This window comes from Macrobrachium nipponense, chromosome 3, assembly GCF_015104395.2.
Source record: "Macrobrachium nipponense isolate FS-2020 chromosome 3, ASM1510439v2, whole genome shotgun sequence".
Classification (NCBI taxonomy): Eukaryota; Metazoa; Arthropoda; class Malacostraca; order Decapoda; family Palaemonidae; genus Macrobrachium; species Macrobrachium nipponense.
Window position 1 is genome coordinate 134,544,029 of NC_087202.1, and position 16,406 is coordinate 134,560,434.

General features: G+C 41.7%; 1 protein-coding gene across 1 annotated transcript in view; it reads left to right on the top strand.

Annotated features, from left to right (window-relative positions):
- LOC135222072 (protein O-linked-mannose beta-1,2-N-acetylglucosaminyltransferase 1-like) overlaps positions 1-13,690 on the top strand; it is a 65,212-nt gene extending 51,522 nt beyond the window's left edge. The window contains exons 2-3 of the mRNA XM_064260233.1: positions 8,677-8,862; positions 11,436-13,690. Of these exons, the coding sequence (XP_064116303.1) occupies positions 8,765-8,862; positions 11,436-13,299 (1,962 nt within the window). The 5' untranslated portion in view covers positions 8,677-8,764 and the 3' untranslated portion in view covers positions 13,300-13,690. The remainder of the gene's footprint in view (positions 1-8,676; positions 8,863-11,435) is intronic.
- Positions 13,691-16,406: the final 2,716 nt, after the last annotated feature.

A 16,406-nucleotide genomic window follows, 5' to 3' on the forward strand; every position in this document is an offset into this window, starting at 1 on the left:
AAGCCTCATAGCCTATTGTGCAGGTTTGTAAAAACACTCAAACATAAGAGTTCGGAGTACCTAGCCTACTAGCTACCTTATTACTACTAAATGTACTGCAACAGATAGTTTTAACTAAATTATATATTTATTGCAGTTAGGCTACAATACTTTCATATTAGGCTAGGTAAACTGAGGTACTAGTATGAAAGCTATGCTTAAGAGCACTGCCTAATACCCATGGAAAAACTAGTATATGAAACTGCAAATTATTCCCTTGTAGAAGCTATTAAAAAGTATAAACAAATGCAATTGAGGTCCTTTAGCTAATTAGTAGAATGGCCTAGGCTAACCTGTATTATAACCAGTACTGGATTGGCATGAATTCAAATTAAAGTAATGACGTTACCTATTGGATTTAAAAACTGCCTCGAACACACTACCTATTTTACGAAGACTTCACATGCTAATTTTACTTCGAATGGGAGTTTCATATACGTATCACATTTAGTTGACAAAACTTCAATCTTTTGAATGGTATGCTTAAATATTGAATTGTATTGTTGTTTCACCAATTAAATATCGAGAGAGAAAAGTGACTGTTTGATGGATCAATGTCCGGACATCAGTGCTTTATTTACCCTAGTAAGACCCAGTTAAGGCCTTCTTGGCAAAAATGTGACGTAGGTACTAATCGTTGAGTTTTGATACTCTAAGGTAAATATCAGTCCTAAGCATCAATAAATATAGGCCATTCTTGAGGTGAGGCCATCAAGTTTAACCTTACACAAAATGGTCTTGGTACATAAATATATCTTTAATAGACCTTAACCTGTGTGCTGTACAAGGTGGGAAAATATGTACTATATATTCTCATCCCTCAGACTAAAAGTATTCCTGTGTACTTTATCTAGTTTTTAAAAGTTATGCAGCATTTGCTTTCACATGGACATGACTATGAGGCCACCCTATAGGTATATTATATTTCTGCAATCTTTAATATGGTAGTTATTTTCTTAAAAATTTGTGGTATATTATACTTTAACAAGGCCAACATTTTTTTAAAGAGATTTTGATGCAAAGTGGAAGTTCCAAATAATTAGCTACTCTTATCTTCCCCAAAATTACTATATGAACTGTAAATGAACTGAAATACTTCTGTAATTCAGTGCTTATAATTTTTTTTTTTTTTTTTTTTTTTTTTTGGCATTTACTAAGTGCAGTTTCATTAAATTGCCAGGCATTATAGGGTATTTCAGGCAAGTTTACAAACTATGATTTCATAATATTTTCATACTTTTCGCCAATTTATTACAGAAAAATTTACCAAATATTAGTTCATGGAAGTTTCATGCTTTCAGCAGATTTGTTATTTCAGTAAACTTTAGCAAGCAATTTCATGACACTGTTGCACTTTTAGTCCATTTATTGCATTTTAGTCAAAGGTCCAGATTATAGATTTTCCGTATGTTGAAAAAGATATTTAGGAAGGAGACCCTCTCTCAAGTATACTTTATTAAACATGATGGCTATCTCAGCAGCATTACACTTGTAGAGATTCTTCTCTGTTTTCCGAATAGCGGCATTTTCCGTACTACTTAAACAGGCTAGTAGAGTGCCTATGGAGGTCATTGTCAAATAAAGGGTCAAGATCAATGTATACATTTCCACTTATACAGTTAAACTATGACTATGGTATCATAGTTTATCTGTATAAGCTGAAATATTTACATTGATCTTGACCCTGTATTTGATAATGACCTCCATAGGCACTCTACTAGCCTGTTTAAGTAGTACGTAAAAAGCCGCTATTCGGAAAATAGAGAAGAATCTCTACAAGTGTAATGCTGCTTAGGTAGCCATCATGTTTAATAAAGTATGAAAAAGATATGATCAGTTGTTTGTATATGACCTGAAAGTATTATTAGGAAAGTTAATTTAGCTATGGGTATGGGGATGGAATGGTGTGGTATGGGTATGGGTATACATAGATATGGGTATGGTAAGGACATGGGTGTGAGTATTGCTATGGGTATGGGTATATGTATGGATATGGTACAGATATGGCTATCGGTATGAGTATATGGGTATTTAATGAATATGGGTACTGGTATGGCATAGATATGAGTATGGTATGGATATGAGTATGGGTCTGATACAGGTATGGGTATGTTACGGATGTGAGACTTATCGTTTGCATTTGCTAGTATTTTGGTGATAGGTGGATATAAAAACATTAGCTTTTTTTTGTTCTGACACGTTATACAAACCTGAGGTCCTTTACATGAGGAATTACCATTTAGCGCCAGCTGGACCGGTCGTAAGATTTACTAATAAGGTAGTTCAGTAGTAACTGCTTGTCCGATAGTCGGGAGTCCCGCCCGACTGGAGGTAAACATATTACTATGCTTTCGACCGCTGTCGGGTGAAGACGTGTGCTGTCCTCTCTGCCTGCCTGTCGTGAGATTATCAAGAGGTTAGGATTACTTTTCAACCTGTTTTTCCTAGAATACTTAGTGTGGAAGTGATTGTAAGTACTTGATTATTATTTTTGGTTCGTTATTTGAAGAAGTGCATCGCTGATTGTAACATGCAGTCCCACAAATCAGAGAAGTCCCCTCGCCCCCCATCCAACCGGAGAATGTGCCCTGGATGGGAGGCCTCAAGTGTGGGGCTTTCAGGTCCAGCGATGCCGTGGACCTCATCCTTTATGTACTAGATGCTGAGGGCGTGAATGCTCTCATCATTAACTTGTGATATTTGTGTCTCTTGGTCAGAGAAGCAGTGGGAGTTGTACGGAAGAGAAAGAGGCCGCATAGAGATGCCAAGATGTCGTCGGAAAGCTCTCCCTCGATACCTCTGGTGCCGACACGTTATCTTCTTTTCTCCCTCCTTGTCAGCTCCCGTGTATGGCTCTCCTCTTCAGGAGATGTGTCCTCTCTGCCTCTTCGCTTGATTTGTCGAGGGCCGAGGAAGAAGAGTGACACCCCAACCTGGAGTTGTACTCGGGGCTTCGGTCCATTCAGGGTGGAATCATTCCCCCTCTGAGCAAACAGGAAACCAACCCCCCCCCCTTAACCAAACTGTTGCTCCTTCAGGTGTGTCTGCCTCTGTGGGTGGAGATCTTCAGCAGGTGTGGTGATCTCTGAGTCTTACGGGCACTCTGAGTTTTCAGGGGCTGTTTCACCATAGCACTTGGTGTACACTCATCCACCTTGCTCCGGCGGGACAGGTGGGTCTTCCTCTGATCCTTCCGTTCCTCCAGGAATGGGGCCTGCCTCTCCTTCCTCAGGGAAGAAGACAAGGACCTTGGAGGTACCAGCTACCTCTGGTACCCTTGCTCCCAACTCCAGAGGTTCCACCTCTGGACCGGGAACCGTCTCGGCCGCCCGCTCTCGAGCGTCACCGAGTGTACGGTCACCTACTGGTGATCGTGCAGCCAGGAACCAGATGACTGAGCACTCTTACCATCAGGATCCAGGCACGGAGTGGAAAGTTGGTAGGAGTCGCTCAGGTGACTCTCGCCAGACTGGCGATCGCTCTCGCAGTGATCCCCCAGTTCCCAGGGTTGATGTGACGGTCCCACCTGACCGTCCACATGTCGAGGCTGTGAAGAGGTTCCCCCAACCTTGGCTGCTTCTGGTACCATGGTGCATCGTGAGGACGGTGCTCGCTCTCACTGAGTTAGCAGACACTACCAGTCACCGCTCCCCTGACGCACGAGACCGACGCTACCTTCCTTGGTCCAGTGCTTCTCCACATGGAGACCGCTGGTCCAGACCTGCAGCTTGATCACCACTGTGGGTTGGCGATCGCCTGCAGTCCTCCCAGTTCTGCTGGTAGGCAGGGCAGGAGCATCAGGTCTTCCTCACCTGTCCCTTCAACCTCTTCGGGCTACACTGGGAGGAGCGAGGTGAACAGGAGTGACCGTGAGGAGTGCACTCCTTATGGTCCGGCCATGAGAGACTATGAGCTTGGCTCAGTCCTTGCACCAAGCAGATTGGACACTCAAATAGTTGGAGGAGACCACGAGGGGTCTGGGAAGGTTCTTCCTCCTGAAGGAAGAGTCTTGGGAGGTGATCAGCGTGGATGGACCCTCAGGACGCGATCACCCCCGAGATACAGAGGTCCTTGCAGAGGTCATTGCGCTGATTTGTCAGCACAACAACCTCAGGCAAAGATCGGTGGTTGCTCCCTCTGACCCTCCATCAAGGTTGGAGTCGTTCTGGGGTCCTGAGAAGAACCCAGAGCGATGGTGGGACTACCCCGGTCTTCCTTGGCTGACGGTGTGTTGGACCAGATGAACGGCCTCATCTCCAGACAGGAGGACTCACTCAGGTCCAGCAGGTCGGACATGCTTCTTCCCCCTCCTCTACCTCGTCAGCTGCGCTTGTACGTGCCTTCGGTAGACCCGTTGCCGACCAAGCAGGTTGATCCGGAGATAGCTCATCTAACTACGGGAGTGCCTCTTCTTCACTTGCTGTTTGAGTCACAGCAAGAGGCATTGGCCCTGGAATCCACTGCCATGGCAGCTTTCCGGGCCGTCTCCTGGCTGGATCTGTGGTCCCTCATGGTATCCAGAGTCGCAGCCTCCTCGGGACCTATCGTTCCTGAGGAAGACTCAGCGTTTGAGAGAGTGCCAGCCTGGAGGAGGGCCGTCTCCTACCTTGCCCATCAGAAGGCCAACCTGTGGGCCAAACTGGTTAAGAGGAGACGGGGCCCAGTCCTGACTCAAGTAACCAGAGCGGCCGGTTGAGAGGTGATGCTGGGTTTGCGCAATGGACCACTGCTGGGTTCCTCCTCTCTCTTCCCCAGAGAGATGGTAGACGCTGTGGTGGAAAAGCGGAGAGCTGAGAGCAGTGACTGCTTAGTACACCAGGCAGTTAAGAAAACTTCTGGACAGTCTTGTTCAACTGCAGCCAAGCCTCGGAGTTGGCTAGCGCTTTCTCCACTCCTGAGACGTCAGCACCGTCGAGGGTAGCACGAGGTAAGACCCAGCCTTCCTCTTTCACTTCGAGAAGTGAGTGTCAGCCCTCCTCTCAAGCCTCCTTCTCTCGCAGGAGTGGAGCTAAGGGGAAGGGGAAGAGAGAGAAACACTAGGGACGGCATTCTCCTTCACTTGCTGCCGGAACATCCGGTCCACTTTCAGACATATGCCCCCAGTTCTGCCAAGGATGTAACACTGACACAAGAAGTAAGACCATGCTGAGCGAGGAGCTGTGGAGATCGCGCGAGATCAGTCACCAGGTTTCTACAGCCGACTTTTCCTGGTGGAGAAGTCTACGGGGAGCTGGAGACCAGTGATAGATCTCTCTCCCTTGGACCGTTTAGTTCGCCAGACTTGGTTCAGGATGGAAACAGCACGCTCAGTGCTCGATTCCATCAGGGAGAACGATTTCCTGCTTTCAGTGGACCTAAGGATGCGTATTTCAAATACCCATTCACCAGTCCTCTAGGAAGTACCTCCGCTTTATCCTCGATGGGACAGTGTACCATATCAGGGCACTTTCTTTTGGTCTCTCAACAGCCCACAGGTATTCATGTGAGTGTTCACTCTGGTGTTGGCTTGGGCCCATTCAGTTGGGATACATCTGAAGAGGTATCTTGACGATTGGCTGGTCATGGCGAGCTCCTGCTCGCAGTTGCTACAGGACAGATCGACCCCTTGATTTATGCTGTGATCTTGGGATCGTGGTAAATGTCAAAGATGTCAGATCTCAAACCCAAGCAAAGGATAAAGTACCTGGGCATGCTGATCGATCTGTAGCAGCATGAGTCTTCCCTGCAGACTCTCAAATCAGCAGGTTCAGGGAGGCAGCCAGATGGTTCCTGTCACAACAGGAACAGTCAGCGCAGCAGTGGCAAGTCGTGATCAATCGCCTGTCATCACTAGAGAAGTTAGTCCCTCATGGGCATCTTCACCTGCAGTCTCTTCAGTGAGACTAAAGGATTGCTGCTCACAGGCATGCACAGGATCCACATCCTTCCTGGTTCCTCTCACGGAGGAAGTAAGGGAGGACCTGGCTTGGTGCCTAGACGACAGGAACCTCTTAATAGGCACACACCTGGAAGAGTGTCAACAGACGGGGCCCCTAGTGTCCCTCCCATTGAACCAGTTGACGATGTAGGTGCACGAGTGGGCCGTAACTCACTCGGTAGAGCTGTCAGCCAGACATTCCAGGCAGGAAGAATGTAGTGGCAAACAAGCTCAGCCGCCAGAATAAGGTGATTGGGACCGAATGGTCTTTTCACCCAAACGAGGCGGAAAGGCTCTTCGACCTGTGGTGGCGTCCAGTAGTGGATCTGTTCGCCACCTGGCACAACAGAAAACTTCTGGTTTTCTCCTTAGTTGTGCCGGACCCATGGGCAGCTGCAGAGGACACGTTTCAACACCCGTGTACAACCTCGTAGTCTACGCCTTTCCCCCATTCTGCCTGATTCACAAGGTGATCAGCAGGGTGCTGGTCACCAGCAATCTTAGGATGATTCTGGTGACACCCAATGGCCTCAGGCCATTTGGTTTCTGGACCTGCTGGCTCTTCTCTCGGAGGCACCATGAGAGATTCCCCCATGACACAACCTGCTGTGTCAACCGCATGTAGAACGGTACCACTAGGCAGTTATTCCCTGTGTCTTCATGGCTGGTGGTTATCCACCATCTCTGCAAGCGAGAGGTCTTCTCGCTGAGCAGCAATAGGGATGGCTGGATACCTCAGACAGTTCTCTGCAGCAGTATACCAGGGAAAGTGGTCCGTCTTCTGTGGTTGGTGTTGTAGACGGGGTCTCTCTATGCTCAGAGCCACTCTTCAGCAGGTAGCGGACCTCCTCATCTTTCTTCACCAAGAGAAGCTCCTCTCTGTCTCTGCAGTCAAGGATACAGCACCGCCCTGGCCCTAGTCCTTAAACTGTGAGTTGATATTTCCTCCTCCATGGAAATATCTCTCCTAATGAGGAGCTTCGAGAGGTCTTGCCCACCCAGGGAACTCAGGCCCCCGGGTAGGGATGTGACTCTTGTCTTAAGGAGTTTGACTCATAGACCCTATGAGCCTCCCCGGGAGTCGTCAGACAGGGATCTGACCCTCAAGACTCTTTCTGCTGGCGCTGGCATCGATAAAGAGAGTAGGAGAACTTCACGGTCTTCCTTCGATGTTAAACACTCGAGGGGATGGGGATCGGTTATGCTCGATTTTGTCCCGGATTTCGTAGCGAAGACTCAGAACCCTTCGGTTCCTGATGCCAGGTTCGAGTCCTTCACGATCCCCTCCCTAGAAGACTTCATCGATATAATGCGGAAGAGATGATGCTTTTCCTGTGACGGTGCTATGGCGCTACCTGAAGAAAACTTGACACCTCAGGCCTGAGTGTTGACGCCTCTTCGCTAGCACCAGGGTGATCAAGAAGAAATGTCCAAGAAGACTTGTTTCTTTCTGGTTTTGTGAGGTAATCAGGAAAGCATATGACTCAGACAGGAGTGCCGACACCAGTACCTTTCGTCCGAGAGCCCACGAAGTCAGAGGCATTGGTCCAACCCATGCATTCCACAAGAACTTGTCCATTGCACAGGTGCTGAAGGCAGGGGTGTGGTCCAACCAGACCATCTTCATGTCCTTCTACCTTTGAGATATTGCCCACAGGTCCTTTGACATCTTCCCTTGGGACTCGCGGTGGCTTCTCAACAAGTTATGTAGCTTACCCAGCTCCTTTATGAAACCACATGAAGAGTGAATGAAAGAGTGACTGGCTCCTCTTCCTCCTCTTTTCTTCCCTCTCCCTGCGGGCAGAGGGTAGTGGTCGTCACAGCGCTGGACAGGACGATGATGCAGGTAAGCTACATAACCAAGCTCCATTCTATCCCTTTCATTAGGGATAGAAGCATTTATCCGTCCTTTCCCTAGCAAGGGGGGAAGCGGACACCAGTAAGAAACAAATCCAATGCTTATTTGGCTTCTTACTCAGGACCTAGTTCTTGCTTGCTATTCATAGGAGGTATGCTTGCCTCCCTCTTATGAATTGGTCCAGAGGTCTGACCACTGATCTTACAGTGCACACTCCAATCAGTTGGACAGAGGCTAGGTTCCCTCCCTCTGCTCTTACGACCAGGGAGGGAACCCAGGTTAGGCGAACACCAGTTTGTTCACAAGACTCAGATTCCACTCACCAATAAGTAAGTCTTCCTTATGTAAAGGACTGAGGGTTTGTATAACGTGTCGGAACAAATCACAATTTTTGAAAGTCAATTGTATTTTTCCTAACTATACAAACCTGAGGTCCTTTACATATAGTCCCACCTCATGCCACCCCTCACTCTGTTCCTGGCCCTAAAGCGAAGTGATATGTTTACCTCCAGTCGGGCGGGACTCCTGACCATCGGACAAGCAGTTACTGCCGAACTACCTTGTTAGTAAATCTTACGACCGGTCCAGCTGGCACTGAATGTTAATTCCTTATGTAAAGGACCTCAGGTTTGTATAGTTAGAAAAAATACAATTTACTTTCAAAAATTGTGATATTGTCAATATTTTAATTTGGATCTTCTACCCAGAGAACAGGTTTGTTGATCTGCCTCAAGACTGCCTTAAGAAAGTGGCACCCAAAGAATAGAGCCCTCCACATTCTTCCCAAAGATTTTTTTGTTAGCATTTACTTTATTTTGTGAAGTTATTTCATGAATCACAAACAACTTTATGTTTGTTGCAGATGTACTATAAGATTGCATGTCTGCCAAATGATTGCTGCAGCAAATTAGAGGATCAGTAAAAGGCTAGAGTGACCAGTACCAAATGAGATGAGATTTGAGTGGGATTCTTTACTCTGGAGACACATAGTGCTCTTAATATTGACACCCACATGCCTTACATCTCGTTATCAAGATGCAGTCCCAAGGTGAGTTATTCTGCATGTTACTGACTGTATGTAACCCTGTAATATCTCTGCTGTTAAGATTACATATATATGAAGGGGGATCCCATAACTTAATCAAATTTAAGACTCTAAGACAGTTTCTTCTCATTCCTGTCTCTTCCATCTAATTCCTCAGTTATTTTTTACGTAAATATTGTGGAACCCATTATACTGCTATTAACATTTTGGTAGTTCAGTTGCTTACATGTTGTGTAGAGATGATGTTGTTCAGTCTGTTTCTAAAATATTGAGTGAACCATTTGTATGAAGGGAAATTATGGAAGTTTGATATGTACTTAGTTGAGATAATGACAAAAGAGAGATGGACATTGCTTGGATACATCTTCGCACGACTCCTAGAAGAGTAATGTGTGATAGAGTTAGCTGAGCTCTTGTGGGCACCAGAAGAGTTGGAAAACCCAGACCTACTGATATAAAAAGTATGAGGGAAGCTGCAGATGAGTGACAGTTTATGGACGACAAAGGTATTGGAGGCAATGATGATGACTTTAGATGTTGTCAAGTTTTTCCTTCATCTCGAGTGTATGTAAATATCTTGTTGGACTTATTCCCCCTCTTTGGACTGTGATGCATTGTCCTCATATTGAAGGTGCTACTTTATTCATGTCATCTCTTTGGTAGGCTTCTTTTCTCCCTCTTTTGTAAAGGTTCTCTTAAGCACAGTTCTATACTACTCTGCTGGAATTTGTAAGCATTATATAATTCATTAATCAGTAATTTGTTTCTTTCCTCTTACTGCCAATCTTCAGGATTTGTCTTTTGCTTCAGGTTTCTATGACAGTTATAAAATGTATTCCTTTGTTATACATCCTGCCTTCCCACTTTTTCTTTGGGTCTTTTGCCCTTTACTTTTAAATATATCTTTTGCAGGTTTTATATATACTGTGCTATGTACAATAAAGGGTCCAACAGTTGTCAAGTCTGACTTCTCAATGTAATCCTTACTTGGGGTAAGTATTCACAATACAAAATTTTCCTGTTTATCGTGGCATGGGACCAATACTGATTATGCTGGTTCACCTTTTCTGTTAACAAGGTCTGTTAACAGGAAAGGTGAACCAGCATAATCGGCTCTAGTCCCATGCCACGATAAACAGGAAAGGTTGTAATCAAGAAGGGAATCTGTAAAAATCTCTCAAAACAAATTGTGAAATAAGCTTTTGTATTGTGAACACTGACCCCAAGTAAGGATTACATTGAGAAGTCAGACTTGATAACTGTTGGACCCATTATTGTACATATATATAAAACCTGAAGAAGATATATTTAAGAGTAAAGGGCAACTGGAAATCAAATGCTTTTGTCTCTAAGTGGTGTTAAATTTTACGTAGAGCATTCTCAGGTAATATTTTTGGAAACCTTTACTAATTCTGACTGCTTTTACATGACTATCACTTATTGTAATCTAATTTTATCAGGCTGAATTTCTTTCTCTGCTCGTGTTTCCAAGTGTATTAAATCATAACTTTTTTCCTTAAAACTGGCGATGATCATTATCTATGTTCTCTATGGAGACATCGTTCTTGAAGCAGTTGACTTAATGAAGTTCTGACATCCAAACAAGAACTATATGTTATTCTAACACTAGCATAGTAGTAAAACACTTGTGGCATTAATACTGTCTCTCTTCAGGCATTAGAAGGTCGAGCGTAGCTTTCTGACAGAATCATATGGGAAGGAATTATTAAACAGTGATAACATAGGCAAAACATTGAATTAGTTCCGAGGCAGTTTAGCATAATAACCTAAATACTGTACATACTAATAATGACAGTAATAATAATGATGATGATGGTAATAATAAAATAATATGTTTTGTTAAAGAATATGGCAGCATCACTATAATTGATTTGATATATGGTCTTCTCGGTTATTATTTTCTTCTCATTAGGGCCAATATTTGCTAATAACTAGCCGATGTCCATAGTCAGGATAAAGAAATGGTTTTTGGAATATGTATTGATTTTGATTTTATTTATAAATGGCGTCTGACCACAAAAGAGTTCACAAATTGGAGAATATGGAAAATCAGGAATCGCCGTAGTTTTGTGTGGAGTCTCCTTTGTTGTTTTCTAGGGGCATAGCAGAATTCCAGCGTTTCCAACCGTGATTTATTGGAAACGTTGGAATTCCACTACCCCCTTAGAAAACAACAAAGGAGGTTCTACACTCGAGAATTCGACAAATCCTGGTTTTCCAGATTCTACAATTTGCAAACTCTATGGTGGTCAGATGCCATTTTCATGTAAAATTAGAATTAATATTCCAAAACTCATCTCCGTACCCAGACAATGAACATCGGCAGGTTATTAGCAAACATCAGCCCTGACGAGAAGAAAATAATAAGAATTGATTAGACCATATATAAAATCAGTTCCACTGCAGCTACCATTCTCTTTAACAAAACATGCTTGAGAGAGGGTCTCCTACCATCATATAATAATAGTAACTAATGACAATAATAATAATAATAGTAATAATAATTGGAAATTATGGTTAATTCATTTACAAAGCACTGTTCATGATCTTTTCAGATTGTTTTCACTGGAAGTTGTATCTTCAACAGAGGGCATGATGCTCAAAAAAATTTGTTCTCTTGGAGATTGTTCTTCTTATACTACACCCAGTTATGTTTATCAAGATTTGCAGGCATCCATAATTTATCCACATGGAAACCAAGACCACACCAGTCAAAAGGAAAGGTGGGAACCAGGAAAAAATGATGGAATAGTCATACAAGTGATGAATGAAGTAACTCTGGTGAATCTCATTACAAAAACATTTAATACTTGGCATCCATTTACCTATGCCAAGTACTTAGTATGGTGGTTGGAACAAGTTCAACCAGGGCGTGTTGTAACCATGGCCATTCACAGGTCAGGCACTGCTGGCCTTGGTCCAGCTATACCATTTTTTATTAGTCTTGGCTCAGTTTTAATACCCTATGCACCTCCTAATGCACTTTGGATATGGGTGTTCATCAAAGGTGGAAAAACTTTACTTGAAAGTGTTTCATTTAATTCAAAGTCTTTTCAGCAGGCAAATCTTTCAGCCCATATATATTTACATAGTCTCCAGGCACCCTGGTATAGCCCTGAAAATTTAAAAAGTTCTGTTCATTCATATATATGTAGTACACATGCAGCAATAAGATATGTATGTGATGATGAATATCTTAGGGGAATTTTGGCTAAAAGAAATTTAAACATTAATACCCACAAGACTGGGATATTACTATGTGCTGGAGGAAATATCCAACATCTAGTATACACGCTTCACCATTTATTCAGCAATCCTGAAATAACAAAGTCAATGGTCTTAGTAACTGTTGGCACAGATTACCTCACAGGAAAACCCAATTCATCTATTCTGTCACTCTTAGATATCTTAAAGATAACATATAAAATTATCCATGTTCCACGTGGTGCACCTTCCATTAATCATCACCTATTTAGTTATTATCAAAAATCATGGGAAACAGCAGTTGCCACCTTTCCTGAAGCTAAATATCTTGCATTTCTTGATGAAGATGTAGAGGTGTCAAACGACTGGTTTGCCTTGCTTATGGATGTTGCTCCTGCTCTAGAAAAAGATTCTTCTTTGTGGTGCGTCTCTGGAACAACTGTTTCTCATCGTTTTATTTACGGTGATCCACAAACATTGTTGCGTGCTTCACGACAACCAGGCTGGGGCTTTCTCTTCCAAATGAGTAGTGTAAAAGAAGCTGTTTCATTATGGCCAAAATACTCTAATGTATCTGTTCTTTATGACAACTTTTTATTTCAAGTGTTAGCCAAAGGTCGTGAGTGCATTTACCCTACTCTCAGTAGGGCACGTCATTATGGTGTTGGTGTTAACACTGTTCCACAGATCCACCAGTTATATTTTTTGGATTTGCCCTTGTATAATGGTAAGCATATCAGACTTCCACCTATTGATACTCTCACTTGGGATTCCTATGAGAAGAGAGTGACGCAACAGTTGCAAAAAGCTGTACCCCTTACAAGGGAACCATGCGCCCCAGGATTTTTAATGCCTTCTGATTTTGAATTTGCAACAGATTATGTTTTTTATTTCTACATGGATAGCTTAAGTGAAGCACCTGAATGGACAATTTTGGCTGAATGTGTTGGTGCCTGGCCTTATTCAACACAAGGGATGCATAGGGGGAGTGTTGAACTTCCACAGCATGGTGGAGGATCATTATGGCTTGTGGGAGTTCCCTTCTCTCCATATAGTTCATTGAAACCATCTCATGTGCCTGTATGGAGACCTGAGGTTAATGAGGCCTATTTAACCAAACAGATGATGTTTATATCTTCCCTGTATTTGCAAACAAATTCAGGTAACAGAACTATAGAAAAGGCTGAAATGGACATATTCCAAAAACATAGTTAAAAATTTTATGTTTGGCACCCATGGTTAACCCTTTAACGCCGATTGGACATATTAAACGTCGATAAAAATTGGCTGTCGGGTGCCGATTGGAAGTATGGTACATCGATATAAAGATGCAATTGTAAGCTAAAACTCTTAAATTCTAGTAATATTCAATCATTTACCTTTATTTTGCAACAAATTGGAAGTCTCTAGCACAATATTTCGATTTATGGTGAATTTATGAAAAAAAAAAAAACATTTTCCTTACATCCGCGCAGTAACTCTTCCGAAAAAAAACAGAAATTTTTTCGTCCGATTGTTGTAATGTTTGCACCATTTTAAATTAGCCGTTACATAAAGTTTTATATATGAAAATGTGCGCAATTTTATGTAAAATACAACAAAAAACAACCCAGTTGTAGCTTTTATCGGTTTTGAAATATTTTTCATATAAATAACGATAAGTGCCAAAATTTCAACCTTTGGTCAACTTTGACTCGACTGAAATGGTAAAAAAACGCAATTGTAAGCTAAAACTACTATATTCTAGTATAATATTCAATCATTTACCTTTATTTTGCAACAAATTGGAAGTCTCTAGCACAATATTTCGATTTATGGTGAATTTATTAAATAAACTTTTTCCTTTTTTCGTCCGATTGTCGTAATGTTTGCACCATTTTAAATTAGCCATTACATAAAGTTTTCGATATGAAAATGTGAGCAATTTCATGTAGAATACAACTAAAAACAACCCATGGTTGTAGCTTTTATCAGTTTTGAAATATTTTCATATAAATAACGATAAATAGAAAAAATTTGTCCTTCGGTCAACTTTGACTCAACCGAAATGGTCAAAAACTGCAATTGTAAGCTACAACACTTACAGTCAAGTAATATTCAATCAATTACCTTCATTTTGCAACAAACGGGAAAAAAGGGGTCTCTTAGACACAATATTTTTTCGATTTATGGTGAATTTTTTAAAACAAAAAAAAAAACTGTTTTTTTTTCTGTCCGTCCGTTGCATTTAACGAATTCATGCATCATTTTGGGTAATATTTTCTCGGTGTTGCCTCGATCGTTTTACAATGTGTTCTGATATAGCCAAAAATGATCGCAATTTAGTGTACAATACAACGAAAAAAAATAACTTGTTAGCTTTAACCGTTTTGCCCACAGCACGATTTGTATACAATTATATATGAATTTTTTTTCGTGCTGTCATGTATCCCAATATTTATATATGATGATTATGTTTTTTTCATTTCTGATGGTTGCATACTAAACTTCAGGCAACGACAAAAAAGGAGCCAAAAATGAACTCATAATCTTGAAAAGTAAGCATGCTGGGATTTTTTGAAAAAAACATTTTTTCTGCTTCGGCGCTCACTCGCGAATGCCGCCGACATACAGGAGATGATTTTTAAAATACCGCTTCGGCGTTTAAGGGTTAAATATGAGTTCACAGTTATGCAGATATGTGAGTTTGAAAACCTCATTTTGCACAAGAAAATTGTTTGTTATATAATAAATTCTGTTAGATTCTTGAGGTCTGATAAAACGTGGTTAAATAGGAGTATGGTCAAACCTCTGTTTTCATATGCCTCTCTTTTCGTACGTTTTGGTTTCCGTAGACTTTTTTCTACAAAATTTTGTCTCGGTTATCATACATTTCCTTGGTTTGTGTACTCTTGGAAACGCTCCATCCGGGGCCCAGGGTGTGACTGGGCCCATATTGAGCACCCAAACAAAGCATCCCATCTTCTTTCGTGACCCATTCTGCTTTTGTGTTCATTGTTTTTGTGATTTTTGTGCTTTTTTTATTTGAGTGCAACTCTAAACAAGCCATCATGGGGCCAAAGAAAGTTCCAAGTGCTAGACCTTTAGTAAAAAAGGCAAGAAACACTATAGAATTTAAGAAAGAACTTGTAGCAAAGTGTTGGAGGAAGTTGCATACCGATCTGAGTGAGAAAATGCCAACAACAAGCACTGCTGTTGGTGAATTTAAGGCCAGCAGAGGCTGGTTTGAAAAATTCAGAAAACAAATGGGCATACATAATGTGCCTACTTCAGGGTTTAAGGATATGTTTGCAAAGTGGAATGATGTAAACAAATTTTTTGTAGAATTATCATCCCAACAAAGAAGTTATAATCTGTCTCCATGTTTAATGACAATGCTGTGTTTAACTTTAGGCAAATTTTAAAGAAATGCCAGAAACAAATGTGTCTGGACAGTTTTGTTGTGCAACAGGGGTCCAGTAACTCTCAAGCTGATCCTAGTGCCAGTAAAAAAATAAGTGGGGAAGTAACCCCAGATAGGTCCTTGATACTGGAAGTCCTTCTGGAGGGAGATTCCCCTTCCAAACAATAACTTCTCCTCCTCCCTATCCCCTCCTCTGCATGTTCCATACACTAATAAGTGTTTTCCATAAAGGTTAGAGTGATGTTAGATGTTTGTTTATTCATTTTATTAGTCAGTTATATTTACTTCTCATTGTTTTCTGTATGTAAAACTGTTTATTCCATATAAAATTTATTTTAAGAAATATTTTTAGTGTCTGGAATGCACTAATTGTATTTTACATTATTCCTTATGGGAATTGTTTCGATTTTCATACATCTCGGTTTTTGCTGGAGGTTCTGGAACGGATTATGTATGAAAACAGAGGGTCCACTTTCCTATACAGTTACGCAGATATGTGATTTTGAACTTGTCTTGAACAATATTTGTTCTGACATCTGGTCAGGAGCTGTAATACTGTAGCATTATTCAGAGAGTGTGAACTGTGTAATAGTAATAGCGTCTTTACTGTACTGTGGGCTTCCAGACACTTGGTTTGAGCTTCCCTGATGAAGGGGACACTCTAGCACCCTCTTATCTTTTTTTTTTTTAGCAGTAGTATTTATTCATTTTGATATCCACAAGTTGTATACCACACACATTATTATTATTGTACATATACATACTGTACTGTGATTATATTTTTATTATAAGGGGTGTATGTCAATATTGTCATTACATTTTGTAATGTCTCCAGTGTATCCACAATCTGTTGTATTGTGCAACTTATGTACATGATTGTGATTTGAAATAAAGTACTGTATACATACTATTAATATTA